A 27,986-nucleotide genomic window follows, 5' to 3' on the forward strand; every position below is an offset into this window, starting at 1 on the left:
CCCACACTGTGTCACTGTGAGCCCAGGGGGACTTCCAGCCACCAGCGATGCACTGGAAGCCTGTCCCTGTTGGCATCTCCATCCTCATCTGACAGCAGTGGTTATAGGGGAGGTGATGACCTCCAGCCCATGGGCTAAGGGCACTGGTCCTCTCACTGGCCAACCATGCCAGCCCTGGGCTGAGGGCAGGGCTCTCCCGGCCGTCCTGCTGCGTATGCACTTCCAGCGGCAGAGCGCGCGTTTGTAGAACAGACATGAAAATGCGTGGTAGAGCCTGTTGTCTCCCTCCTGGAATCTGGTTCTCTTTCTTTGGGTGCCAGCCCCCCTTCCCCCATGGGAACCCGTGGAAGCTTCCCAGTCCTGAGCAGGGCAGGTCACATGACTCAGGATTAAGGCAATTAGGGCATCATGTCCACCCGCCACAGCCACTGGCTCAGGGCTGTCACTTGGTCTGGGCCTGTCCAATCAGTGCGTCTTAGAGGTACGCAAGGTCCGGGGGCGGGGATCAGGCTGTTAAGCCAAAGTAAAACTGCGGTGATGGGAACCTGGGGAGCTACACCATGTTACCTGTATGAGGGGAAAGCTTGGAGTTCCCACAGCCCAGCTGTGGAACCCAAGGACAAATCCAGTGCAGGGTGTGGCAGAGCCGGGGTGGGGGGGGGGAGAGGAATCCGGTTCCAGTGCCCTAGTAGGAGCACCTGGATCCAGCTGCTATATATGCAGTAAAGTAGATGAATGGAAAGTCCTCCAGGTTCCGTCATCAGTCGGTGTGTACACACACGCACACACACACACACACACACGCACGCAGGTGCATATTTTTAAATCTGCTTAAGCAGTTTGGGTTGTGTCTCCTTCTTCCTGAAGGGCTCTCCCAACTCGGTCCGGTCCTCACTGCACACTGAGTCCTCGGAGCACCCCCTCCGGCATCTCCAAGTGCTGGGGTTCGCCTGGGGCCCGGCCTCCTCTGGCTCTCCCTCTGAGGACTGCGACCCACCCCCCCTCCCTGGCAGGGCAGAGGCTCCCTCCTGAGGAAGGCTCCTGGGCCAGAGTAAACCCTGACAGGAGCCATCAGTTCCCGTCAGCCTCAGGCTACAGGAGACATCAAGGCAGACGTTGACAACAGGTCTTGATTGAGAGAAATCTGACCTACAGACATCGACTAGAAGAGGCACAGCTTTGGGGAGCTTTTGCCTCCCCAGACGGAGAACATGGGTTCCGTCCTCTGACATGGTTATTTATATCCATTTCTTTCCCCGAAGAAACTGGGAGGCCTGAAGGCTATGCCGCACCCAGACCCCGCACCCCACATGCCTTCGGATAACAGACGAGAACCAGCAAGAAGCCCTTCCGAGCCATAGCTGTCCTGCAGGCCCCTGGGCCTCTCTGGACTTGCTGCCCCCGGCGCATGGCATCCTGGGGCTTAGCCATGTGGTGACAGCCCTCGTGTCAACTTGACTTTGAACATGCACCCCGAGTCCTAGGGAGACCCATGCCCTAGTGCCGATCTGCAGGCGGGTGCCTGGCCGTTGCCCTGGGGCATACTTGAGATGGGTGTGTGCCCAGTGCAGCCTGCAGACCAGGCCCGGATCTGCCTCAAGGGGTAGACTCTCCGTCCCTCCCCTCGGGGCTGCATGGGCTTTTGTGGCTGGTCGTCCAGTAGAGGAGGGGAGAAGTGAAGCAAAGGAGCTCCCAGGGCATCCACCCTGCCCGGCCCAGAGCTGGCAGTGGCCCATTAGCTGTCGTGTAAGCAATTGGCCTGTTCTGAAGCTGCCATGGTGGGATGGTGGGAGGAAGCCCACAAGTGCCGGGTCAGAGCACCCCACGGACAGGCCTGAGAGCATGTGGAGAGAGACATGCCGGCCAGGGGCCAGCTGCTGGAGCCCCGGTGACGACGGCCCACACACAGTCCCAGGCCCAGAACCACCCACTGAGGCCTTCCAGGAGCCGTGATGGGAAATCAGGTCACAGCTGCCATGATAGGGACCTCGCTGGAGGTAGTCACGTGGCTGTGGAGCCCGCAGGAGGAAGGCCGGGGTGGGCTACTATGGAATGTTGACTTGTGTTTGTGATGCTAGTGGTGTTTGTGGAGCCTTCCCTGCGGCCACACATTCACAGCCGCACTGGCGCTTAGTAGGCCCTGAGCAAATATCAACGGGTGACTAACTGAGTACGTAAATGTACGTTCAGTCTAAGCCCATCTTAAGCTTTTAGATTGATTCTCTAAACGGCCGTGGAGCCGCCCCATCCAATGAGAAGTGGCCTTGTGTTGGGTTCTGACAGGGGCGGCCCCTAGAAGCTCAGGTGTGCATGTGGACCTGTGCGTACGCGTCCGTGTTTGCATGTGTGCGCAGGTGCGCCTGCCCCAACCGACCATTCAGTCTGCTCCAAACCAAGGTCCCCGCTTGCTTCCTCCCATTAGATACATTATTGATCTCCCTTTGTCTGGAGGTAGGAAGCTTTTCTAATTAAGCAGCAGCTTTGATTATGCCACAAAGCGTATAACATCTTGATTATTAAGCCTGGCCCATGGGATGATAAGAGGGAGACTGGCAAATCGAAGCTAAACAGGATCATAAAAACGGGTGGCCGGGCCTCCATGGTGTGCAGTGATGTCTTCTCTGCTACGTGTTTGCAGAGCCTTCGTGCATATTAACCGTCTGTGCCATGAACATCTTGGCCATCGGCTCCAATAGCTCAGACTGAGTGGATGGTATGCGAGAGGAGCTGGAGTCCATCACCCCACGCTGGGCCTGGCTCCTCTGATGGCTGCCGTGTGTAGGGTCTGTCGGAAGAGGCAAGTGTCTCAGACAAGGAGATGGGAGAACCAGGGTGGCATCGTGAAAGCGCGCAGTGTGATATGGGGCTTATTTGCAGGGAAAGACTCCTGGTTTCTTTACTCACCAGGGATCACAGAACCACAGTCCAAGCGATATCCTGCCTGGGTGGTCAGTTCTAGCAGGTGACACCCTTCCCTTTGCCTGCCCTGGAGCCCTCAGGCTGAGCCCAGAAAGGAGGCACCTGTGAGGAGGGCAGGGGACCCCCGTGAGCCTGGGTAGGGGTAGCTTGACCTTGCTGCAGCCAAATGGGGAGAGCGGAGGCTGCCTGCCCCTCGGCCCCCTTGCAGCTGGGGGTTTGTTGGGATGGGGGCTCTGGAGCCTGTCAGGGGCAAGGGCTGGCTGTAAAACCTCCTGGGGCCTCAATGCCCCTTTGCCTGCCAGTGTCCACCCTCAGAGGCCCCACAGGGCTGCAGGGAGACAGCCAACAGAAGACCTCCACACTGAGCTGGACCCTGGCAGGTTAGGACCCCGGTGGGTCAGTGATATCTGAGAGAGAGACTGGAGGGGCTGGAGGTCACAGGCCACCAGAGTAGTGACACTCTTGATGGTCCAGGGATTCCTGGAGGCCTTGGCCACTCCTGCAGCCTGCTCACTCCTCTAGCCTGCCAGGTGGCGGCTGGGCTTGTCAGCGTGTGGAGCAGTGACCCTGCAACCCCTGTGACTGTCTCATGTGGTCTGAATGAGGTGGGGTGTAGGGGGACCTCCGCACACCCCAGTGCCCTGTTCCTGACATGCAGGTGTTTGTGTGCGGCTCTGCAAGCCTTTGCTCTGAGGTCTGAGGGTGGACTGCATACATGGCTAGGGACAGGGGCTGCGTCTCGGCCTGTGGCCTTGTCTCTGTGAAGACAGGCAGGGATGGCTGGAGCAGGAGTGCAAGTCAGCTGCAGCTGCTTCACCCATGCAGGTCTGTGCAACAGTGAATCCGGGGTATGTGTGCTCCCTTCGATCTTCAGGCCGTCACCTCGAATAAATATGAGCCATTCGTGTCCTTCCTGGGCCATCCGTCTGTCTCTGTATTCCTGGGTCTCTATGTGAGATGCTGTGTGTGTGCACATGTTACGCTGTGTGGGCACATTAATGAAACTACGACGTCTGTGTTGTGTGTGTGCGTGTAGTTGTGTGTTCGTGTGTCTGAGCTGTGCACCCGTGCACGTGCAAGTGAATGTGCATGCAGGCATTAGTGTGTGCACGTGTGTATTGTGTGTGCACACATGCACCTGTGTTGTGTGATGTGCATGTGTGTTTGTTGTGGGTGCATGCACGTGTATGTGTGTGCACGTGTGTGGTGTGTGGCTTATGTGTGTGCTGGGCACGTGTGCGTGCACATGTGTGGACATACACGTGTTTCTGGGAGATTTTGCCGCCAGTTGCCTGGACGGATGGCTGGCCTCAGCTTGGGGAGTCTAGTTCCGTGTTTCCTTTGTGTCCCCAGTCTGTGTACCCGTGTCTGTGTTCCCATGAGTGTGGGAGTGTGTGACACATAGCAGGCAGGTGCCGCCCCCAGACAGCAGTCACACGGAGCAGACACGCTCCCTGGGTGACACACTTCCAAGAACCCACAGGCAGCTGTTTCCAGAGACATCGATCGTGGCTTCCGAAGGGCAGCCTCCCTGGCCCCGGGCGCTGGCAGGAGATGGATGTGCGTCCCGTGGTCAGGAGGTGAAACTCGCCGCTCCCCTGAGGGTTGTGCTGCCACTTCCTCCCCTGCATCCTGCCCCTGATGCACAGAGGGCATCCCCATAAATTTTCATTAGTGTCTGCCCTGGCCCCATTTCCTGTGAGGCCAGTCGTGACGTGCCTGCCACACGTCCTAACCAAGACCTTGGAATAGGCTTTCCAGAGCCTCAAACCACCCCTGCTCCTCTGCGGGTTTATAAATCCTCTTAGAGGCATCCCTGTGGTTGAGGATTTCCCGCTTCTCTGGCGCTGGGAGGGGACGTGAAGTCTAAGCCAGAGCCCCCGTCGCACAAAGCGCAGCCGTCTGACGGGACACATGCAGGCACCCAGTGCATCTGCAGGAAGCACCCACTGTGCGCCCGGTGCCTGTCTGCTTAGCAAATTCCCGCACTGCCAGCTACAGTGACACCAGTTGTTATCGGATGGAGGCAGGAACTCGGATGCGGTGCCAGGGGTGGCCTCTCTGAGCAGGACCTTGTGGACTCAGCTGGAGGCTTAGTGGCGGGGGCAGGGGCATGGCTGGCACCCTCTGTGGGTTGTTGCGCGTGGATGCCAACCGCCGGCTGTCCACCTGGGGGGACCTACATGTGGCAGTCGGGTTGCCTCTCTGGTACCTCAGGGCTCCAAAAACAAAGGCCCAGCACACAAACACCAAGGCTTCCTGCTCTTCATGACTGCTCAGACACACCTGGCCGCACCTCGCCATGCTCCGAGGCTGGGAGGTGGTGTGGTGGGGGGGTCCGGGCAGAGGAGCACAGGGGTGTGACCTGCTGTGACCTCTTCAGGAAGCCTGGTGGCCAGGGCACCTATTTCAGGCCACGTGTGACAGTGTTTGGGGTACATGGGCTGATGACACTCCAGAGATGAGTGGGGTCCCCCTAAACAGAGGGACAGCACGTCAAATGAAAAACCCAACCACCCAGCTGTGAGTGGCTGTGCGAGGATGGGATTCCCGACCTCACAGAACCAGAAGTCCGCCCTCAGCGTCCAGAGTCCTTCAACTGGCAGCAGCTGACGGCGACAGGGAGCCCAGCTCTCCCCAGGTCTCTGCTCCGCCATGTCTATCCTCATGGTCACAACGTGGCTGCTGAAGCTTCCTCACATCCTCACACCGTCCTGAAGGGCTAGAACAAATATGGTCCTGCATCTCCTCTCACCTCAAGAACAGAGGACGCTTTCCCAGAAAGCCCCGCAGAAACCTCCGCGTGTGTCCTGGGCCATCTGCCCTTCTGCCACCTGTAAGCTGTGAGAGGCAAGGATGCTCATCTGCTCCTCTCAGGCACTTGTGGTATTTGATTTGCTCGGTCTCTGGCCTCTCAGGGTTGTGGGGACACCCTGGGGCTGGCTGAGGATTCAGCTGATGGGTTGGCGGGTGTTCCTCTCCCTGCCCCATGGAGCTGAGGCCCCGAGCTGGGATCCTCAGCATCCTGGCGGAGGGCAGGGTTAGGACGAAACCCTGTGCCAAGAGGCCCCAAGCTCCTGAGGGCAGAGACTCCCTGAGCCTTCTGGCTCCTCTGTGACCCGTCTGCTGAGGGAGCAGCTCAGCGCCTGGCCAGATGGGGTCCTCCCGCTGCACCCTGAGCTCAGGAGAGCGCGCCCCTGCACCATGCTCCGTCCAGCGCCCACTCCGGATCAGGACCCCTCCAACCCCAAGAGGCAGAACATCCATCAAACTGGCTTAAGCTGGAACAAGAGATGGGCCAGGGGTGTGGGGAGCCAGAGGGCCGGGTGGGGCGTGGTCCCCCAGCCGCGGCAGGGGCCGAGCAGTCCTGGAAGCAGCCACAGCTCAGCGGCACGGGGAGCTCAGCGCTCCGGTGGAAGAGCTGGGTGTGAGGGCCGCCTGCCTCGGGTGACGTGCGGCCCTGCCAACCCCACTCTCGGGGCCTGGCCTGTCCGCGGAGGAGGGGGGAAGGAGGCGACACAAGCGGGCCAAGAGGCCCAGTTGGTGGTGACGTTCCTGCTCTCCAGCGGGGCCAGGTTTTTCTCTCTCTGTTAGTGTCCAGCCTCACCTGACAACGACCCTCTCCGCCTGGCCTGGCCGTTATTAACACATGTGCTCTAGTGGGGGAGGGGAGCGTGTTCTGAGGAGAGAAGTCATTTTAATGCAGATGTGTGTTAGGCCAGATGAGCTATGCACACCCGCTGTGCTGGTTCCAACACCGGCTTGTGAGCTGCCCGTGTTCCCAGGGTAGGGAGCCGGGCGGCATCACCCTGACTGGGACGTGTGCCTGGAAAAGGCCCCGTCCTCTCAGAAGCACGAATTTAAATGTCTCGCAGCAGGTGGGCAGCTGCACTCGGCCCTATGGGGCCTGCAGGATTGGCCCGTGGAACCGTGTGGCTGTGGACGGGGGTGCCTAAGCCCAGGACTGTCTGCACGCCCCCTTGCCGCTGCCCACGCAAGACCCTGGACGGTGATCAGGCCCACAGCATCCTGCCTGTGGTCCTTGTGGGGCCAGTGTCTCCCTCTGTGACAAGGGTCCAGCTTCCACGCCTTGAGGGGGTGCTGCAATGGGCGGACATAGCTGCACGCCACCCTGGAAGCACTGGGGGGGCAGGTGAGGGCAGACAGGGTCTTGTCAGTGGCATTGATGTCCCCGATTCTTTACCATGAGCGGGGCTCCCTTGGGGAGCATGGCACGCCTGGCCCTGCTAAAGCAAGAACATGCCCGTATGAAGATGTGAAGGAGGCCCCGAGCCAGCCTGGTCTTCCCGTGCTGTGCGGGAGGCTTATCTCCTCAGGAAACCTTAAGCATGGAGCCCACCGTTCCCATGGGTGACAGGGTCCTGGGCAGTGGTGCCACCCCATCAGTCCCTAGGCTTGCCCTCCCATCTTTTCTCCCTTTCTTCCTCCTTAATAGAACCCCAAATTCAGGTGAGCCCAAGCCCATATGAAGGCTGCATTTCCTGCATCCCTCACAGGGGGTCGTGGCTGTGGCCAAGAGGTCACGATCTGGCCAGTGGGACATATGTGGACAGGGGGAACCTGTGCCTGGTGGGGAGGGCATGACCTTTCCCTCCTTCCCTGCCTCCTGTGATGGAACCAGAGCTGCTGGCTCAGATAGGCTTGTGGATGATGACCCCATGCTTGGCACAGCGATGAGGCGGCAGGGCCTGGCTGCTAACACCCCAGCCTCCAGCTGCCCCAAACCACATCTCCAAAATTTCACGCAGAAATCGGCATCTGCTTTGTGTGCATCACTCCTGCGCTCCCCAGGCGGTTCCCCCTGCTGTGTCCCTCTACCAGGCTGTCCCTACAGGCTGTGCCCAGATACACATGGGTATTACTGGGCTCAGGATGGGGGCAGCCCAGGCACTGGAGCTGGAGCTTAGTTTCCATCACGTCCAAAGTCACAAGTGTCAGTACTTGTCAAGCTCTACACGAATCTATCCTGTGTTTTACAATCATCGTGAGCACACGAGATGCACCATTTTTACCAAGACTGTCTGGATGGCACCAGATCCTTTCACAGATGTGACCTGTCAATTTTCTAGTCCCCGAATGGGACTCACTCTTGTTGGAAGAACTGAGTGAGAAGAATCTCAAGAAGCAATACTGCTTCGTGGGAAGAATCTCTTCCAGATGGTGGTTTCTAAGGCAGAGATGGGAAGAGGGAGAGGTCATCCTGTGAGTGCCACGGCACAGAGGGTCCTCCATGTAACCCGGGACTCAGAACTACGCTCATTAAATAGATGGGGCTTAAGTGATTCAGGGCACTGACCTGACCCAGCAACATGTGTGTCCAGGCTGTGGAGAGCTCACCTGGAGAGACCTGCCTGCTTTGTTGGTTGGAAACTTAGGGGCGCATCTTCCGGGCCCAGGGAGTGGTGGCATCGACATGGGCTTCCCGTGGACTCCCACCTGGGTCCTGCCTGTCCTGCGTGTTCCATACAGATGGCTTCATTCCAGAGCCCCTGGGGCACAGGTCAGTCACAGCATCGGCCCCGGCCTCTGGGACTGCTCCTGCTCTCTCGTTGGTTCCCCCCTCCCACGTTTGGGCAGAGACCCCATCTGACTCTGGCCCTGTGCACCTGCTCCTCACACATTGACCATGACCCCCCAGCGCACCTCGTTCTTGGTTGCCTCCATCAGAGACCAACAGGATGGACTCCCAGCCCAAAGAAGACCCTGGACCTGGTGTTCTGGTGTCTGCCTGAGGGATAGCTGCCTGAAGAGCCTAGAGCCTTAGTCAGGACCACAGCGAGTCGGCCTGGGGAGGGGATGGTGTCTGCAGAGACCTCGTGCAGATCTTCCCTCCGCCTTTCTCCTTAGGAACCACGCAGTGTGGGCCAGGGTGTCGGGGAGCACCATCGTGTCCACCTCCCCATCCTCCCTCTGAGCACCTTCCCCACCTCGGCTGTGCTCCTGCTGAAACCCTTCCTGACTCCTGGACTCAGGAAATGACGTGATCCAAGGGTAAGCCAATCAGAGCACCCCACAATCAGCACCGAGGAGACACGAGGGTGCTTCCCCTACCTGTCCTGGAACATTTCTCAGCCCAGGAAGGGGCAGGGAGAGAAGAGGCCCTGGGTCCTGCCCAATGGCCGGAAGTCACAGCACCCCTGCGCTGCTCACAGAGGCAAGCCTGCCAGTCCCCCTCATTGCTCACATTGTCTGATGGACCTGCAGGGTGGACAGTGGGCAGTTTGTCTGGAAGGTTCTGCCCCCCAGCTTGCCTGGGAGCCCTGTGCTCTCCCCGGAGTACCTGGCAGCCCGGGAGCTGTGTCTGTCAGGGACCAGCAGGGGCGTGAGCTTGCAGAAAGCATTTTCCATCCAATAAAGGTGGCAGGTCTCCAAGGTGAGTGGCTGCCATGGACACCTAGGGTGGAGAACAGGTGGCCTGGCAGGAACCTCTACATCACGTGGAAAGTCTTGAGATCAGGCACCTCGCAGGGCCCAGTAGGGTCCTCTGCCCCAACTGCCAGCTAGGAAAGGCCAAGAAGCCCGAGGAGCGGGGCTCTAGTGTCCAGCTGCTGCCTCATTCAGGGCCATACCGTAATGAATCCCTGAGACTCATGGCCAGAGCTGCAGGGGAGGCAGCAGGCAACGCATGTCTACATTGCGGAGACTGGAGAGGGTGCTGGGCGTCCACCGAGGCAGGGTCATGGTGCCCTCCACATCCTGTCACGCCAGCACAGCCTGTCACACCAGTACAGTCTGCTTCTCATTATGCCCAGTGCACCCCATCTGCAGGCTCCTTGTCCCCTGGTTCTCCACGTGGCTGGCTCCTCCCTATCCTTTGGGTCTGTTCCAGGCTGAACTGTGTCCCCTTAGTTCATACGTAGGAGCCCAAACCCCCAACACCTCAGGATGTGACTTGGAGGTGACAGGCAAAGTGGGGTCACCCAGATCTGTCCCATATGACCAAATCCCTCGGGAGAGTAGAGCAGGGTGCAGACACACACAAGGCACCAGCACTGAGGACACAGTGGGAAAGTGGGAAGAGAGTGTCTGCATACCTAGGGGAGGCCCCGGGAGGAGCCGGCCCCCTGCACCTGGATCTGGCCTCCCTGCCCCCAGACTGGGAGGAGCACATGTCTGTGGTCTCGGCCGAGCTCTCTGTGATGTTTGTTACTCAGCTGAGCTGAACAAGGCAGGACTGGACTCACTGCCGGGTTGGTCACGGCTCCTCCTTGGCTGCCTGGTCTAAAGATGGCCCCAGGGTCCCCACCCATGGCCCCACTGTCTCCACCCCTTCCTCTGTGAAATCACCCTGCCCGTGTCCACTGCTTCTTGTCTGTGCACCACAATGGGGGCAGACACTCCTCTGCCCTGTGGGCCTCGGGCTTCCCGCCCCCAGCACATACCTCCTCCACCTCAGGAGACAGAGCCAGTCCTTAGGACAGCCACAGGTGGCCCAGTGGCTACCTCAGAGGTCCCTTGGGGAGGCAGAGAAAGCAGCCCCAGCATCCCCTATGCCTGGGATGAGGCAAGCTGAGACAGTGGGGATGTCCCATGTGTTAGGGCCTGTGAGTGTCCATCCTTTGTTAACAGATGTGTGCTAGGCAGCTTATGTGTGCAGGCCCAGCTCTGTGCCCTTGGGCTATGGTAGTGAAGGAGCCTGCTCTCAGGCACTTGCATTCCAGGGAGACTCCAAATTGCAGATAAGAGGGAGACCACAAGGGAGGACAGTGAACAGGTGGGAGCAGGTGCAGGGAGTTCAGCCCATCAGCCTACGCAATCCTTCCATTCCCGATGCTTCCACCACCTGCTGTCGTCCTCAAGATGTGTTTATGTCCTCAACTGTTTTTTCTGTTCTGTACATTGTGAGAGTTCATAAAAATGGCACATTTCAACCTTACTCCTCCAAGGAAAAATGGAGTGTAGCCTTCTTGTCAGATGGCATTTTTCTGAGTGATGAAGTCACCCTGGCTGTGCACCTGTGGCCACATCCACATGGTGTTGATGAACAACTGTGTCCCTCCAGCTGTGAGCTAAGAAGGCTCACTGGTGATCTCCCACCTGCTCTAGGGCAGCACCTGGCCCTGGGGCAGTTGGGGGGGAGCTACCAATGGCTCAGGTTCAAAACCCCAACTGCATTCACTTCATAGGAGGGAAGATGGTCCTTCAGAGCAGGGTTGTAAGTGTGAACATGTGAGAGCATGAGGCATGGACGTGAGTGTGTGAGTGAAAATGTGGGCGAGAGTGTGTGCAGAGCGTGTGAAAATGACTGTGTGGCCGAGTGAGTGGTCTCTGCCATCTTAAGGAGAGATTTGGTGTGTTTATATTTATTGTGGCAGCAAATGTACTTGACTGGGCTCCTTCCACGTATATTTCTGTTTTTCCATTACTCCTGTTTTCTCTCTTTTCCATCACCTTATTTTTGACATTTGCTAAGTTCCTGTTCATTCCCTTTGCCCCCTGGTGAATTCATTCCCTCCATTTTTATTATATCAGCAGCCCACAGCCCGGTACCTTCTACAGGCTAGTTAGCAAAAGTGCAACATTTAATTACATCTAGGAACCAGACCTTCCTTGCCTGGGCCCCCTCACCTGGCCCCCTCGCCTGGCCCCCTCACGCAGCCCCCACAACAAGACTCCCAGGAAACCTGCACATTCCCTTCTTGTACTCCTCAGTCCTTAGATTTGGCCAACGCTGGTCCCTTCAGCCCCAATGAGTCGGTCCCTGCAGACTTCACATCCATGGCAGCAGCCCTCAGCTGACTGTCACACTGCCCCCCCGTAGCCCATCACCTGCCACCCAGGTTTCAGTTTCGGGCAACACCCAGGGTGCACAGTTCACCATAGATGTTGCCACACTAGGCTACAACCTGATTGGACAGCCATTCCCTGAACCAGCACGGACTCGGTAGGCTGAGACCCAGAGCATGCAAGCCCACGGCTTCGGACGGACGGAATCTTGGAGTCTGGGCATCCTCCTTGGCCCTGCTGTTGCTCTTCTGTTTATAAGAGCAGAGCCGGCTGAGCGGCATGTCTCATGCCTGACGCCCATGCTGCCTGCTGACTGCCAACTGTGTCTCCCACAGGTGCAGACAGATGACCCATGCCACCGACCTGCCCCAGATCTCTGTGGTGTTCATCTTTGTCAATGAGGCCCTGTCCGTCATCCTGCGCTCTGTGCACAGTGTGGTCAACCGCACACCCTCGTGGCTGCTCAAGGAGGTCATCCTGGTGGACGACAACAGTGACAGTGGTGAGTAGGGGCCAGTGTGGCACCTCGAGAGCACAGCTGTGCTGCAGCTGGGAGCCAGAGACCTGGAGGTGGGTCGGGCTGGCCGCACTTCCAGTGGGCTCCAGCCAGAGTCCTCCCCACCTCTCCTGGCTCTGGGGACGGCTGGTACCCTTGGGCCTTGGCCGGTAGTGCATCATTCCCATTTCTGCCTTGTCTTCATGTTGCCTCCCCCCTGTATGGCACACCTGTTGTTGGATTAGGGCCACCCTAAATCCAGCAGGATTTCATCTTAGGATCCTTAACCGGCTATATCCATAGAGGCTGTAGTTCCAAATAAGGTCCTGTTCTGTGGTACTGGGTAGATTTGCATTTTGGGGCTATGTTCATCCCTTATAGATGTCATCCAGAAAAGCCCCGGCAGGCTGAGCTCCCCTACATGCTGCTCACACCATTCACTCCTTGCTAGTGACAGAGGAGAGGGTCTGCTGGAGAGGAGCTGGGCCCCATTGGGCCCCCTGGCACACGTCCCATGCCTGCCTGGCACGAGCAGAGCCAAGAGCCTGAACTTGCCAGGGACGGCCCCCAGACTGAGGTCCCTGTGGCGTCTCCTCTGCACCCCGGAGGAGGGGAATCTGGGGCATTGTCCAAAGCCCTCAGGAGGTGCCATGTCCAACCCAGGGCAGGTGTGGATGTGTATACTGTGGAGCCCTGAACCGAACCCCTGAAAGGAGTGAGGACTGGGTGGCCACCTTCCCTAGAAAGGCAGGATGAGGGCAGGAGGCAGTTCTTGGGAAGGGCCGGCTGCCCTTCCTGGGTCCCAGGGAAAGGTGGTTTCCAGGGGCGGCGGCCACTGGGTCTGAGTGCAGGGTGAGGGGAGTCCCTGCCCAGCTGCCTGGAGAGACAACCACCTTCTTCCCCCTCGGCCTTGATCTGCTGTGGCTGCCCGTTTGGGTGCACATTTGGCCTGTGGGCGCCTCCTCAAGCAGGTCCTGGGTTTGTACCTGTGCCTTCATCGAGTTTGTAATAATTTACTGACCTGAAATTCTCCTAAAATCGACCATTTAAAACATAAGTGTGTGACTCAGGGGCATGATGCACACTTACGCTGGTGTGCAGCTGTCCCCACCCTCTGTCTCTGGGACTATCCATCTTCCCAAACTGCAGGTCTGTCCCCACGAAGCACTGAGCCCCATCCACAGCCCCATCCCACCCTCCATCTCTGCGAATGTGGCACCTAATGGGGCCTCAAGAGAAGTGGGTTCAGAGGGTGTGTGTCCTCAGGGTTCATGTGTGTGTAGCAGGGGTCATGGCTGAGTATCCCACAGTGTGGACGGACCACGTGTGTGTGCCCATTCATCCGCCGTGGACGTCATTCCTCTTTACCGGGAGTAACTCAGTCCCGAGTTCTCGTGTCTGTGACTCATGCCTCTGTCCACGCAGTCCTGTGGGGTAGGGGTTAGTTTGTTGCCCCAACACTGGAGACCCAGCCTCATGGGGTGAGATCTTGTCGCTCCGTGGTCTCCCGGGCCCCTGGAAGCACATCTGGCCACGGCAGGTCGTCCTCAACAGGCCCAGGGCACGTGGTGCTCCAGCCTGCTCGCACCAACTTGGGGCAACCTTGGGGCCCTCCCAGGGCATGGCTGTGCTGACGCATGTCTGTGTCCCCTGCAGTGGAGCTCAAGGCCAGCCTGGACCAGTATGTTAACAGGAGGTACCCAGGCCTGGTGAAGATCGTCCGCAACAACAGGCGGGAAGGCTTGATCCGGGCGCGGCTGCAGGGCTGGAAGGTGGCCACAGCCCCGGTGGTCGGATTCTTCGATGCCCACGTGGAGTTCGGCACGGGCTGGTGAGAGTGGGGCACCAGGGGCAGAGCTGGTGGGGGGCTGGCTCTGGGGACTCCCTGCATCAGCCAGCAGACGAGCCTGGGGCTTCCCGGCACCTAGCTCACCAGGCCAAGGCCGCTAGCAAGGCGCCGACCTCGGGGCATTTCATGTGAGGACTGGTCTGTGCCCCCATCCTGCTCCCAAAGGGAATCAGATGGGCCAGCGGTTCCACAGGTCATAGCACAGAATAAGTGTGGCCTTGTGGACTCAGATCAGGGAACACACAGTTTTGCTGCACTTGTGTGCCCGTGTCGCCCCCAGGTCCTGGTCAGCTGCTCGCAGCCCAAGCCACTGGGCGCCTGTTGGAAACAATTTCCTGTCTTGTGGAGCCCTCTCGTCCACTGTGCAGGGGCTAAGTGGGTCTCTAATGAGACGCCTTCAGGGGAACAGGGCCGGGAAGTATGCAGGTGACTCAGGAGCAGGTGTGTGGGATGACCTAGAGGCACCCCACACCCCAGCAGGAGGGCTGGGTGCCTTCTGTAAAAATGGTGTCAATTGTCTGGCAAGTTGTCCACCATCAACAGGGGGGCTGGGTCCCCAGGAGGTGTTGGACCAGGGGTGGTCCAGGCCCCGCTGTCCCTAAGCAGGTGGTGCACTGATGTCCTCACAGCAGGAGTCCAAGGACATCTTGACTGAATAGCAGGATGTGCTTCAGGGCTTCCCGGAAGGTGCTGGCTGTACCCTTAACTCTTCCTATGGCTGCATGTGTGGGGGTGCCCTAGCCTGTGTGCACAAGGCCCCGTGCAAATGAGAGAGAAAAATATCGTGGCCAGGGGAAGGGCAGGGGCGACAATCCTGCGGGAACGTGCTAGGTTAGAGAACGAGGCCCGGCAGCACGTCCGGCTTGCCCACGTGGTGCAGGCAGGGGAGGGCGAGGCGTGCTGTCTCCTGGTATTCAGATGGGATGTTGGAAGTGAGCCCGGGATGGGGGATTGTTGCCAGGACTGCATGTGTGTGGCGTCCGGGAAGCCCCTGAGGGCACCTGGCTCCAGGTCCTTGGGGTCACACCCATACTTCCCGGGATTGCAAACCGGGGCCACAGGGGACAGCCTGGTTTGAGGTGGCCTGGCTGGTGAGGGGACGCTCTGGACAAATGAGCCTACACATGGAGAGTGGCCTGCGGGCGGGGGGGGTGAAACTGCACACCAGCGTCCCCGGATTGCTGAACCGATGGCCACAACCCAGACAGCTCTGAGCAACAGATGCTACGCTCTCTGTTCTGGGGCCCGAAGTCCATGAAGGGGACACAAGTGTGTGCCAAGCCACAGCTCCTGGAGGCACCTGGGGAGGGTCCTTCCTTGTTGCCTGCAGCCTGTGGATCCCATGGCAGCCCTGGGCTGTGGCCACAGCGCTCTGTCCTCACACAGCCCCCTGTCCGCTACCATGTGTCTCACTCTCCTTAGGACCTTAGGAAGGTCCTTTTCATGGGATTTAGGGCCACCCACGTAGTCCAGGATGCTCTGCCCCTGGACTCGGACCAGGACTCGGAGTTAAACGTGCAGCGGGCGGGTCTCCCGTGAACAGGGGTGGCCATGGCACCGTCGCCGAGCCTCAGGGAAGAGTGGGCTCCGGGGGCAGGCTTGCCCCATTTCAATAGAAACTAAAACTCACGGTGTTTGTATCACGTCTCCCAATGCATATTTTTTCGACCCTGCGATGCCCAGCATGAGACATTCCCTGGGATACTGCCCATGGGGAAGGAGGGTTGGCGGTGGTCATGCCGACCGAGGGCTGGTGGGCTGGACCCCGCCGTGCGTGGTTCCCGGGTCCCCTGCTGCTCCGGGAGGCTCTGGTGTCCTCCGCCCGCTGCAGCAGAGCCTCGGCATCTCCTAGGCAGGTGGAGCCTTCCCTTCCCTTCTCTGGGAGCCTCTCAGCCACCCCAGGACCACACATGTGTCACAAGGGTTGGTGCCGTCCCCCTGTGTGTTTGACAGGGCAGCGAGTTTCTCCTGCTTGACTTCCTGTCCCAGCCCCCATTTCTCTCCGCTCTGCTGCCCTCGAGAGGCAGCCGTCCTCGTCCCACTATGTGGGTCACTTTCTATCCTTCCTTAGAGGTCCCCACCTGTCCCTGCCAGGGTCTCTCCATGGTGTTGTGTGGGTTGCCCACTGCACAGCCACACTTGGTAGCTTGCCTCCCTCTGCGGATCGTAAGCTCCCTGGGGCATGTGGAGCCGTCTGGGAGAGCCACGAGTCTGTCACTTCAAATGCAATTTCAAACCAGTGTAACTTCAATTTAACAACTGAAAACCCAGTTATCTGTCTGCAAATAGCTGTCCCTTCCCAGAGCCACCTCCACAAGGATCCTGGCTCGTTAGCAGATGAGGCGTTGGGAGAGGGCTCCTCACCACAGGGACTGCGCTGACAGTAATTAATTAATCCTCCTTGAGAAGCTGGAAGGCAGGTAAACACCAGGCTGAGGCTCGGCAGGATGGGAAGAGGGACAGGCCGCGTGGCAGGTGTTGCCAGGTGGGACCAGAGGACCCGCCCCCACAGGCTGCCCTGCCTGATCCCACACCTGACATCCTCACCCCCGCCCGTCATCACTGCAGCTCTAGCCCCGGGTCATCCGGGCAGTGGGTGGCCCATGACCTCAGAAGTCCAGCTCACAGGTCGGCTTCTGGGGGTAGCAGGTCCTTGCAGAGACAGGACACCTCCAGGGCGAAGCTGCACCTGCTTCCCTGGGGACCCCCCTGCGCCCCACAGAGACTCTGCAACTCAGGCTGCTGCCCAGAGAGGTTGCCCAAGAGCCGGTCCTTGGGTCCCCTGCTCCCTGGCTTCAGCACGTATACGCTCCCCCATTTCTCCACTCTCGCCACACATCCAGGGCTGCAGCACTGACCACATGCTCGCCCACCCCCTGACACCAGCAGCCCCACCTCCTCTGGTCATTGCCCAGGGCAATCTCCATCAACACCCTATTTAAAACTGCAACCCCTTGGGATCCCTGGGTGGCGCAGCGGTTTGGCGCCTGCCTTTGGCCCAGGGCGTGATCCTGGAGACCCGGGATCGAATCCCACGTCAGGCTCCCGGTGCATGGAGCCTGCTTCTCCCTCTGCCTGTGTCTCTGCCTCTCTCTCTCTCTCTGTGACTATTATAAATAAATAAAAAAAAAAATTAAAAAAAAAATCTCAGACATCCTCTCATTTCATCTGTAAATCTTTGAATGTATATCTCTAAAACAGATAAGGATTCTCTTTATAAAAAAATAAAAAAAAAAATAAAACTGCAACCCCAACTCACCCTTACCTTGCTCTCTTTCCTACAGGGCACCTGATACCTTCTAACATCCTTTCCCTCATATGTTAACGTCTGCTCCCCTCCCTGTCAGGGCCACTGCATACTGTTATGTGGGTCTTATCCTTCCAACAGGCCATAAGCTCTGTGAGGCATGGATTTTTTTTTTTTTTTTTAAGTTCCAGTTGGTAAGACCAGGGTGTGGCGCATAACGGGTCCTCAAATTAGTGCTTGTGAGTGACTGTACCTTCCACGGGAGCAGGGCGGGAGGGGTAGGGAGTGGGACTTGGAGGAGGGAGTGGCCGAGCTGTGAAGCAGGCCAGTGGCAGGCTCAGCAGGTCCGCAGGGGGTGCCCCAGGAAGAGGAGGGCAGTCTGCGGCCCTGCAGGCCCAGGGCTTCAGGGCCCACACCCTTGCACTGCAGCCAGCAGGCAGGGCCCCCCGGTGTCACCCTGCCTGTGGGGGGCAGGCCCCTCCGTGGGGCACAGGCTGGAGGTCCCGCACCCAGGCCCCTCCTCACAGGCCCCGTGCCCTCTGCAGGGCTGAGCCCGCGCTCATGCGGATCCGGGAGGACCGCCGGCGCATCGTCCTGCCGGCCATCGACAACATCAAGTACGACACGTTCGAAGTGCAGCAGTACGCCAGCGCGGCCCACGGCTACAACTGGGGCCTGTGGTGCATGTACATCATTCCGCCCCAGGACTGGCTGGACCGTGGAGACGAGGCAGCGCCCATCAGGTGAGCCAGCCCTGGGCAGGAGGCGGTGGGGGCAGGGGATATGAGGTGCGGCGGGCTGGGGGGCAGGGGCAGGCGCCAGGCAGTGAGGGAAGGCGGCTTGGCAGGTGCAGGGACTGCGCTGGCCGCGGGGGATGCATGGGATTGCGGGTCTGGCCTACGCGTGTGACCTGACTGGAGAACAGGTGAAGGGGGACGGGAGGGGGAGATGCAGGCCAAGGAGCAGAAAGGAAGAGCCAGTGATAGAGAAGCAGCTGTGGACAGAGGATGGGAGACCAGAGAGAGAGAGAGAAGAGCAGGAGGGAGATAGCAGGACAGGGACCCAGAGCCCAGACGGGGCAGCTGCCCCACAGGAGCCACAGGCATGTGTGGCGGGACCGTGAGGCCAACAGGGCTGCAGACAGAGACCTCAGAGCTGTCCTCAAATGCGGGTATTTATTTAAAATGGCCCCTAAACATGAAAACAGAGATATTTTTCAAGTTAAAAATACACAAACCCAGGACTCCTGGGTGGCTCAGTGGTTGAGTGTCTGCCTTCAGCTCAGGTGTGATCCTGGAGTCCACGGATCAAGTCCCCCATCGGGCTTCCTGCGCGGAGCCGGCATCTCCCTCTGCCTATGTCTCCCATGAATAAATAAAATCTTTTAAAAAATACACAAATCCCACACATTTTGGGAGATGGGAAGGCCCAGCTCTCACAAGGTGGAGCTGAGAAGGGGCCACGTCTAAACCGGTGTGGGTCTCCAGCACCCCCGGATCCTCCGCCACCTGATCCATGTCCATCATCGACTCCAGTCTACGCTCAGCAGCCCCGTCCTTGTCCGCTGAGCCCTAGGAACCTGGGCTTCGTAACTGGGCCCTAGGGGTGCGCAGCCGCAGGGGCGTCTCCCAAGGCAAAGCTGCTGATCCTGGGGGCCTCTCACAGGGGCTTGAGATTTCAGGGGCTGGGAGTGCCCCCCTCCCTGTCCAAACTGGTATGTTCCTGCCGACGTCCTGCTGAAACAGGTCCTGTGCTTGGGAGTGACCGACGCCATGTGTCCTTGTGCCTTTGAAAGCTCTCTCCCCCCAGGAGGGTCTGGTGGGGCATCCAGGCACCCACCCCTGCTGGCAGAGAGCAGCCTGGATATCCAGCAGTGAAGCTAGTGGACACTAGGGCTGAATAGCACGGCCAGAGCCTTCACTTCACTGATTTTGAGGAAAATAACACCGCCAGCAGAGAGGGCCGCCCTGAGCAGTGAGACCAAGGACCCCCAGGAGCCGGCGCAGCAGCCCCCGGGGGGCCCGGTGCAGTCCCAGCAGCCACTTCCTTGGAGACGGCCCCAGTGCTCCTGAGAGATGTAGGAGCTCTGGGGTCCTTGGCAGTCGAAGCGGGGCACAGAGCCACCCATGTCCAGAAGCTGACCTGCAGGTCCCCAGGCTCAGTCCAAGCAAGGAGTGGCAGCTTGAAGCTATTTTCCTTCATTCAAGATGTGCCTGCTGGCCCCGCTTAGGAGGAACCCAGGCCCAGCATTTCCATTTTAGGAGTCACTGAGGTCAGAAACCCTGAGGGGAAGCACCTGAAATTTTTGGCGACCTCTGGACATCCTGGGCTGCCTGGGAAGCAGGATTTTCTGGCCAGGCCGTGTCTTGTCTCAAACTTTGCTCGTTCCAAGCACCCCCTGAGAGCTTTTGAAAACCTTGACGCAAAACTGCAAGTAAAACACAGGTGAGGCCTCCACACAGACCGGAGGCCAGAGGAGACGGATACGGCTAGTGTGTCACGGGAATGCCAGCCTCCGCCAGGAGGGAACGCAACCGCCGGAGGTGCCTGGGCCACTGGGAGGGCCGCACCGGGCACTGCTGAGAACACAGGGTGGTCGGAGCTCCCAAGGAGCCTGGCACAGAACGAACTGGCAAAACCACTTCCCAAGACCTTTGGCGGTTTCTCCTCAAGGTAAACCACATCCAACGTGGCGAGCTGTCCCATCTGCCATCAGCCTGGAAGATGTACACACCTGCATCCATGCAGACTCATGAGGATGCCCACAGCAGCAGCACTGGGAACAGTGATGGAAACGCCCCAGAGGACCTACAGGTGTGGACAGGTAGACCAAGGTCCCAGAGAGAAGGGACGAACCATCATCCGTGGAACAACACAGGTGAAACTAAGGGCTGTGGGGCTGGGCCAGTGCGGCTGGCAGGGACGCGCTCCCACTGTGTGCCACAGTGCTTGGAACTGCCCAGAGGGGCGTGGTTAGAGGAAATGACCGGCTCTCGGGGGTGCTGGACACTGACTTTGAGCTGTCACTAATCTTGGAGACCCGGTGTCACAGGGGCCCTCGCCGCTCCGGGGGACAGGGGCTTTGCTCAGCAAGTCCCTGGGGTTACTCCCCGGGGTCTCAAATGGCTGGAGTCACAGTCCGGAGTGTAGACTCAAAGAAGGTGAGCACACCCGGGGACACGGAAGCTCTGGCCAGGTCCCAGGGGTGGAAGAAGGGCTGAGCCCAGCCGGTGGGCACCCTTGACCCGTTGCCCCTCGTCTCTGTCCTTACTGCAAGGATGCCCCCAGGGCACTGCCTGGACAGGCCTTCTCACCACAGCCTGCTTAGCAGACCCTTCAGATGAAACACTGTGCCCAGCTCCCTGCAGAAGGTGCCCTTGGTGGTCATACAAGTGACCCTGACTGGACAGATTGCTCCCTGTACCCAGAGCTGGGTCCCTGCAGGTCCACGCGGGTGTTCCTGGAACGTGCTCTGAGAGCTCTTACCCCCACATCCCTGGTGGGAAGAGCTGCTGCCCTTGGGAAGGACTGGCCTGCACATCCACATCGCAAGCCACGCTGGGAGAGGCTGACGGTTGGAGACTGACATTAGGGAACGTCCGTGCCGTTCGTTATCCCGGAAGCTGAAGAAAGAGGGAAGAATGGAAGGGATGATGTGGCCTGGACGCTGGGGAGAAAGTATGTCAGCTGGCGGCCCCTCCTGCACCGGGGCGCAGCGTGCAGGGCTGCGTGTGCACAGGCCACAGCACCGGAACCTCATGCATCCCATGGCCATGAGCCCGTGCACAAGGCTGGAGCTCCTGTCCCCAGGGCCCCACTGTGCATCCGGGGGTGGTGGGGGCCTTGTGGGCATGGGTGTCGTCCAGTAAGCACGAGGGCCCAGGACAAGCCTCCAGGAAGGGAGACCTTCGGGTCGGGCTGAGGGGCCTCTCCCACGGGGGAGTGAGGGTTGAGGGCCTGATCACATACACACACACACACACACGCAGATACACACATAGCTGCGTACACACACCTGCACAAGACACACCCGCACAGATGCACACTCACACCTACACATATACCCCCCCCCACAAGAACACACACACCTGCACACACTTACACACACACTGGCACATACACATACCCACATATGCACATGCACACAGATGCACACTCATAGCTGCGTACACACGGCCACACGTACACACACATTCACACATGTATACCCCCCCACGCAATCCTGCACACATACCCGCACACACAAACACATCCAGCTGTGCACACACCTGTACACACAAAACCACATGTCGACATGGGCACGCATAGACATGTGTGCACACATTCACACCCACACACATAAGTGTGCAGACACGTCGTGCACAGACACAGATGCACTTGCACACACAGAGAATTGCTTCCTGGTCACAGTGGAAGAACACCGATCCCTTCCTCTCTGACTTTTTTGCTTGCCTTCTAAGAGGTGCTTCCGGCGGTGCCGGGTGGTACCCGCAGCCATGGGGGGGTTCACTCCAGCCTCCACACTGATGGCCTCCAAACTGACCTCCTTTGTGCTGTGACACAGCTTCGCGCAGCAGCTGGCTTAACGCCCGAGACAAATGCCAGGCGGGGTCGGCGGGATACTAATGCACAGCTCCCAGGCTCCCGACACTTGCTGTCGTTCGTGTTCACTGACAGCTATTGTCCACATGGCAGCCACTGGAGGGGGGCACCGTCTGGCCCCTGGGGTGCCAGCGGAGAGGCGGAGTGCAGGGAGGACCCCACAGCTAGTGGGCTCAGAGCTGGGCCGGCCCTCACGGCTGTGCTGCTCCTCACGGCTCTGAACCACCCCTTGGAGCACACAGCGCACTTCTGGCCTTCCAGTCGTTGCTTCACACCTTTCCAAGAGGGCTGATCTAGTCCATACCAGTTTCTCCAGAGACTCACCATCACTATGTCTCTGCATTTAGCATGGACTATGTGCACCACGGCTCCTTGTGCTCCCAGGGCACCATGCGCTGCGTGTTCTCCAGGGGCCTTCCCATGCTCACAGGCAGAGCGTGTGCCTGGCCACGCCATGAGCATGTGGTTTTCCAGGTGCCAGAAGCACACTGGCTCACCTTGGTGTTTGTCAGTCTCCTGAAGGCCGAGCGGTGCATCTGGGGTCCTCATTTTACCAGCCCTCCCTTTGTGTGGGGCTCCAGGGTTACATGGCTTGGGAGTGTGTATCGTGTGTGTGTGTGTGTGCATCAGGTGTGCCTGTGTGTCTAGGCAGGAGCCTAGGTGGGGGGCCCTGGCTGTGCACCATGCATGTCACACAATAGCCCGGGAATAAGGATGCCCCATGATGATGTCTCCCCGGAACCCGAGAACCCCTCAGCCAAAGCATCCCCAGCTTGCTGTGTTGTGTAATCACAGCAGAATTTCTCATGCAAATAAGCTCAGTGGCAGCTGATTCTCCTTCCACCACCTCGTGAGTTTATTTTAAGTTTATTTTGGAACTTGGAGCAATAATTAAAAAAAAAATCATTACCAGCTATAATAGACTTGGCAGGAAATTTGGCACTTTGATTCACCAGAGATCACCCTTAGATTTCTCGTTGCTGTGAAGAAAATGAGAGAAGTGCCTGCTGTGCGTCGGTGAATTATTACCTAACCCGTCAGACACTTGCTATTGAAAGTCAAAGGCGGCATTAAAATTTTGTTACTGTTAGATTCGTGGCCAAAATGTAATGACAGAACAAATTGAATCTTTGGACGAATAAAAGGATAATCGTTTCTTAATGCCTCTGTTATTCTTGGACAACTGATGGGCATTTACTTTGACTTCCCACTCACTGAGCAGAAGTGCTTCTCTCAAACTGTGATTGAGACCAGTCTTTGCTGTCGTGTTAGTGAAGAGGGTTGTCGCCTGTGCAGGAGTCGCAGGAGCAGCAGCAGCAGCCGCAGCAGCAGAGGGAGCGGCTTCTGCCTCCACCTGGGTGCTGGGGCGGCCCCAGGGCCTTGGGGCCTGGGCAGCCTCTGCTGGCTCGTCTCAGGGCTTGGGAGACACCAGTCCCTCAGCCGACAAGCAGACCCGCTCTGTCTTTGATTTGGGGCAAAATCTTTCATCAAAGCTAAGAGTCCTGCTTTCTTACAGCATCTGGACTGTGCCTACTTCTTGCTAGAGATATACTTTCTCTTTCTAGCCTTCCTGCCTGGAAGACACTCACTATATGTGAAATTCATTGTTGAATGAATGAATGGATGAATGAATGCGCAATACCATCCACGGTGAGGCTGTTCTCTTCCTCTCCAATACTTTGTCTCATTGTGCCTCAATTTATTATTGGTGCTCCGCGAGACCACTTCCCAGGGACCCGTAACTGATAGATCTTTAGTGAAGAGTAGAAAAGATGTAACTAGAACATAGATGCTTGATTTCACAGAATTTCTGGAGATGAGGCAAGATTCACTGACATCTTTTAAATGTGTCGGTGTAAATGATTATAGAAATAATAGGACAGACTGCAGTCTGCTCACTCTACAGCTTCAAAGTGTGTCATTCAGAAAGAATCTGATGTCGGGGGGTGGGGCATAGAGTTGAGCAGTGCACAACCTATGCAATGGCCCAGTGCAGCCCTGAGTCCTGGCATGCAGATGGGACAAAATGATGAAGGAGATAGGCAAAAGACTCAAGCTTGGGAAATGATGTTCAGGGCAACCAAATAACTCATTAGGTAAACTGACTTCTTTAAAATCCCCTCCACTAATTTGCCTGAGTTCAGTGCTGGTTTTGAGGTCTGATGTTCTTCAATTAGCATTTGGACCTGTCCTGTGCTGAGTGCTTTACAGGCTCTGAAGGATATGAAGGTGACCCTGAGAGGGGCCCCTGAGTCCTGAGGCGTCCCAAGTCCTGGGCTCTCCCAGCCACCGGCACCCCCAGCAGGTAGGGGCTCAGGGTACCGTACCTGTGACCTGCTCAGGGCTGTCTCTGCCCCCACCAGGACCCCCGCCATGATCGGCTGTTCATTCGTTGTGGACCGCGAGTACTTCGGGGACATCGGGCTGCTAGACCCAGGCATGGAGGTGTACGGTGGTGAGAACATTGAGCTGGGCATGAGGGTAAGTGGCGCTGCATGGGGCTGCGAGGCAGCAGCCTGAGCACTGCTGGGTAAGGGCCAGCGGGAGTGAGGCTGTGCAAGGGGTCCGCGTGGGAAATCGCACAGCACAGTGGTGCGTGGGTGCTCTGTGGCCCCGCCAGCGCTGGAGGGTGTTGGAGCTGGTCCAGTGCACGGGGAACCAAGCGTCCGCAGTGGGACACCCCTGCAGCTGTCCTGCATACCGGGCACCTGGTTCTGCGTTTGTCGCAGTGCAGTTGGGCTTGTGGGTACCTGAGGCCCCAGGTTGCTCCCAGCGGGCTCGTGCAGAGGCCCCCCCAGACAGGACGGGTCACGGGGGCCCCACTGGGGAGAGCATAGGCTGGACAGGCAGGGACACCCCCAAGGGAGGCCCCAAGCTGGCCTGGGGAGTGATGGCTGTGCCTCAGCCGCCATCCCCGCCTGCACCCAGGGGCCCCTCCTGCCTCAAACTTCCTCACCCGCTGCTTGGAGAACTAATGGAAAGTTCTGGAAGAATCCTGGTAGCAAATCTGGGGTGGCTGAGCTCCTTCTCTCCTGGACGCCTGAAGCGGACGTCCGAGTGGCCACCCGGGGAGGTGCTTCACTGCTCCTAGGTGGCTAGGGACACACCCTGGATAGCCCTCAAAACCAGAGCACGACACACCTGAGCAGGTGGCTTTGGAGGTCTTAGAGGCTCAGTGAGCAAGCCCCCCACCAGCACTGGGTGAGACTCTCTCAGCCCCTCCCTGGAACCCGTGTTTCCCACAGGAGCCAGGCCTTGCTCACTGTGCACTGTGAGCGCCGGGCCTCCAGCTCTGGAGGGAACCAAACAGATGGAACAGATCCTGACTTCCTGCAGCTCAGCTTCCAGGGAGGAGGTGAAAGAGAAAGTGTGTCACTTAGTGAGGACCCCAAGGGGAGAAAGGAAGCAGTGGGGGCCAGAGTGCAGAGGAAGGGGCAGTTTTAAAGGAAGACCTCCAGGTGCTGTGCAGGAGCTGGGGGTGATCAAGGGAAGGGGACGATGCTCCAGGCAGCGGGAATGACAGGTGCAAAGGCTCTGGGGCAGGATCATGCTTGATGTGCTCCAGAAGCACAGACACATGTGCAGCCTGCTGAGTGGGGAGGGGGAGGCGGAGGAGGTGAGGGTCCAGCTTCTGCTCTGAGGGAGCTGGGGGCCTCGGAGGCTCTGAGCAGAGGCTTGGCTTCCAGGTTTCAGGGATCCCTCTGGCTCCCGGGATTCCATGGTGGAGGGAGTGAGGGCAGAAGCAGAGAGGCCAGGACTTCTGGGATGATACTGGGAGGTGACGTGCTTGGACTGGGGAGGAGATGGTGAGCTCCTGCGTGGACTGGGTGTGTTCTTGAGGAAGTACCCATAGGCTTTGCTGGGGGCGGGGATGGGGGCTCAGGGGTGATCAAAGTTCCTCACTAGAGTTTGGCCTGAGCAACTGGGAAGGTGGACAAGTCCCCGTTGCAGTAGAGAGGAGGTGGCCTGGAAAGTCCCGGCATCACCCAGAGCCCCAGAGTCCCACCTCACTGCTGGGATTGGACCCAAACTGTGACTCTTCTCTGCAGAAGTGGCTTCACTTCTAAGAGTTTGGTTCAGAGCCTCATTTTGGTCTGAAAAGAAAGAAAATTGGGTTTAATTCGTAGTGGACGGCGCATTAGAAGGCTGTTGTTCGCGGCGGGACCAGGTGGTGGCCTTTCCAGGGCCCTGTGACCCTTAGTGCCAAGGTCACTTCCAAAAACCAGCTCTGCTTCCAGGGAGTCGGCTGGGCCCTTAGGTACATGGATCGTGACCTTGTGACCCGGCCTGATGTCCCTGCCCACACAGCACTTGGTGTTTCCTCCGCATTCCCACTGTCCCGTGGGCCACGCGTGTGCAGGGACTGAAGCTCCCTGCCCGAGCCCGTGGATGCCTCCCCCAGCGGTTCTGGCCTAACTAGCAGGTCCAAACCCTGACATGGTGCAGCTCATGTGGCTTGGGAATGGGGTCCTCTCTCTCAGGCCGTGGCATCCAGCCTCGGGGTTCACTGCATTTGACACCCTGAAGCCCCAGCTTGATGGCCTTGATTCTGTGAACTTTGCTCTGGGCCCAGCAGAGACAGGAGGCCCTCAGGGGGCTGGGCCTCAGTGCCTCGGGGTGGCGCGACGGCCGTAAATGGATGGTGTCCCTTGGGAACTCGTCAGGGGAGGGGGCCCCAAGCAGCCCCCTGGAGCTGTTTCTGGAATTAGAACAAGAGGAAGCCAACATGAGTATTGGATTCCCGATTTTAAAACAAGGTTTGAGCCAAGACTCCCAAGTGGCCACGACACTGAGTCTGGAGGGCCTGCGACACTGCCACAGAGGCTCTGCCATCAGAGGTCTGGGCCACGCACGTCCCGCGGGTGGATCAGGCAGACGTGGCTTCCCAGGCCGCAGTCCTCAGGCTCCCACTGCACCTCCCTCCTCTAGAGGTTTTCTTAAAACACAGACCACTGGGCTCCACCCCAGGGAGTCACACTCAGGGCTAAGCCTGGGTGCCGGCCTCTCCAGCACGTTCTCGGGGCTATGAATGCTGCTGGCCGGAGGCCCACGCTGGAGCCAGCCCCAGGCGGCCGAGCACCCCGAGCGCACCCAGGGGCAGAGCTGGGGTCCTGGCTGGCGTTGGAGGCCCAGCAGTCAAGCCAAGTAGTGCTCTGGTCGGTTGGGGTCCTGGGTTGGTTGTTGCTTTTCCCTCTGGAGCCTTTGTTCACAGGGATCGCTTAGGCTGGTCCTGAAAAATTTCTACACAGTTTGTCGAAATCACACATTTCTAAACCCATTTGCTTTAGGCTTTTTGGTTAAACCCAGGGACTCTTGGGGTTATGGGTATAAATCTCATCCAGTAAGAACGCTCACCTCTCCCTTTTCTTTGATTAATGTTGATTAACTCGGATTGAACAGATTAAATACTATTCAACAACGATCAGTTCCATTTCTGCCCTGAGTTGATTAAAATCCCCTTGAACGTTTTATAACAACACAAATACAGTGTGTTTATGCCCCTGTTGAAGCACTTTGAGCGTCTGGCATCACAGCAGAAATTCCCCCAAATGCTGAGAAAGTTCTAGTTTATCCAATATGTTAAACTTACACCACATCTCAAGTTCTCTGAAGCATTTCAGAATTGTTTGCAATTCTATTTAATTCTCTGGCATCCAGACGTGGGGTCAGAGCCTGGGAAACACCAGGACACAAGGTGATGGAGGGGTGGCAGCACCTGGGAACACCCCAGTCCAGCAGAGGAGGTGTGCCCTGTGAGCAGCCAGCAGCCTGTGCCGGTGTTGGCGATCAGAGAGGGAGGAAGGACAGGGACGGGTCTCACCTGGTGGCCAGCAGGACGTCGGAGGCCAGGGGTAGCATAGACAGGCATTCTCTGGGGCATTTGAAGAGGGACATGTAGCAAAAGGAGACCCCGGAGCCCGACTGTGCTCAGCACCCCTGCGTGGTGATCACGGGCGGGGACCCCGGTGTCCCCAGCCTTGGTCTCCAAGGTGTACAGTGGGGTCTGGGCTCGGGGCTGCTGCGCAAGGTCCTGCCTGTGGGGCGAGGGCTCTGGTGCTGCTGGGGGAGGGGTCGGGGGCCACTTTGCTAAGGGAGGCGACCTGGGCATAGACGTGGGATGGATA

General features: G+C 58.3%; 1 protein-coding gene across 1 annotated transcript in view; it reads left to right on the forward strand.

The window, feature by feature from the left end:
* The window catches only part of GALNT9 (polypeptide N-acetylgalactosaminyltransferase 9), a 76,168-nt gene that overhangs the window by 28,631 nt on the left and 19,551 nt on the right, over window positions 1–27,986 (forward strand). Inside the window, exons 3-6 of the mRNA XM_025988237.2 lie at window positions 12,003–12,169; window positions 13,820–13,994; window positions 17,805–18,002; window positions 24,225–24,342. Of these exons, the coding sequence (XP_025844022.1) occupies window positions 12,003–12,169; window positions 13,820–13,994; window positions 17,805–18,002; window positions 24,225–24,342 (658 nt within the window). The remainder of the gene's footprint in view (window positions 1–12,002; window positions 12,170–13,819; window positions 13,995–17,804; window positions 18,003–24,224; window positions 24,343–27,986) is intronic.

This window comes from Vulpes vulpes, chromosome 10, assembly GCF_048418805.1.
Source record: "Vulpes vulpes isolate BD-2025 chromosome 10, VulVul3, whole genome shotgun sequence".
Classification (NCBI taxonomy): Eukaryota; Metazoa; Chordata; class Mammalia; order Carnivora; family Canidae; genus Vulpes; species Vulpes vulpes.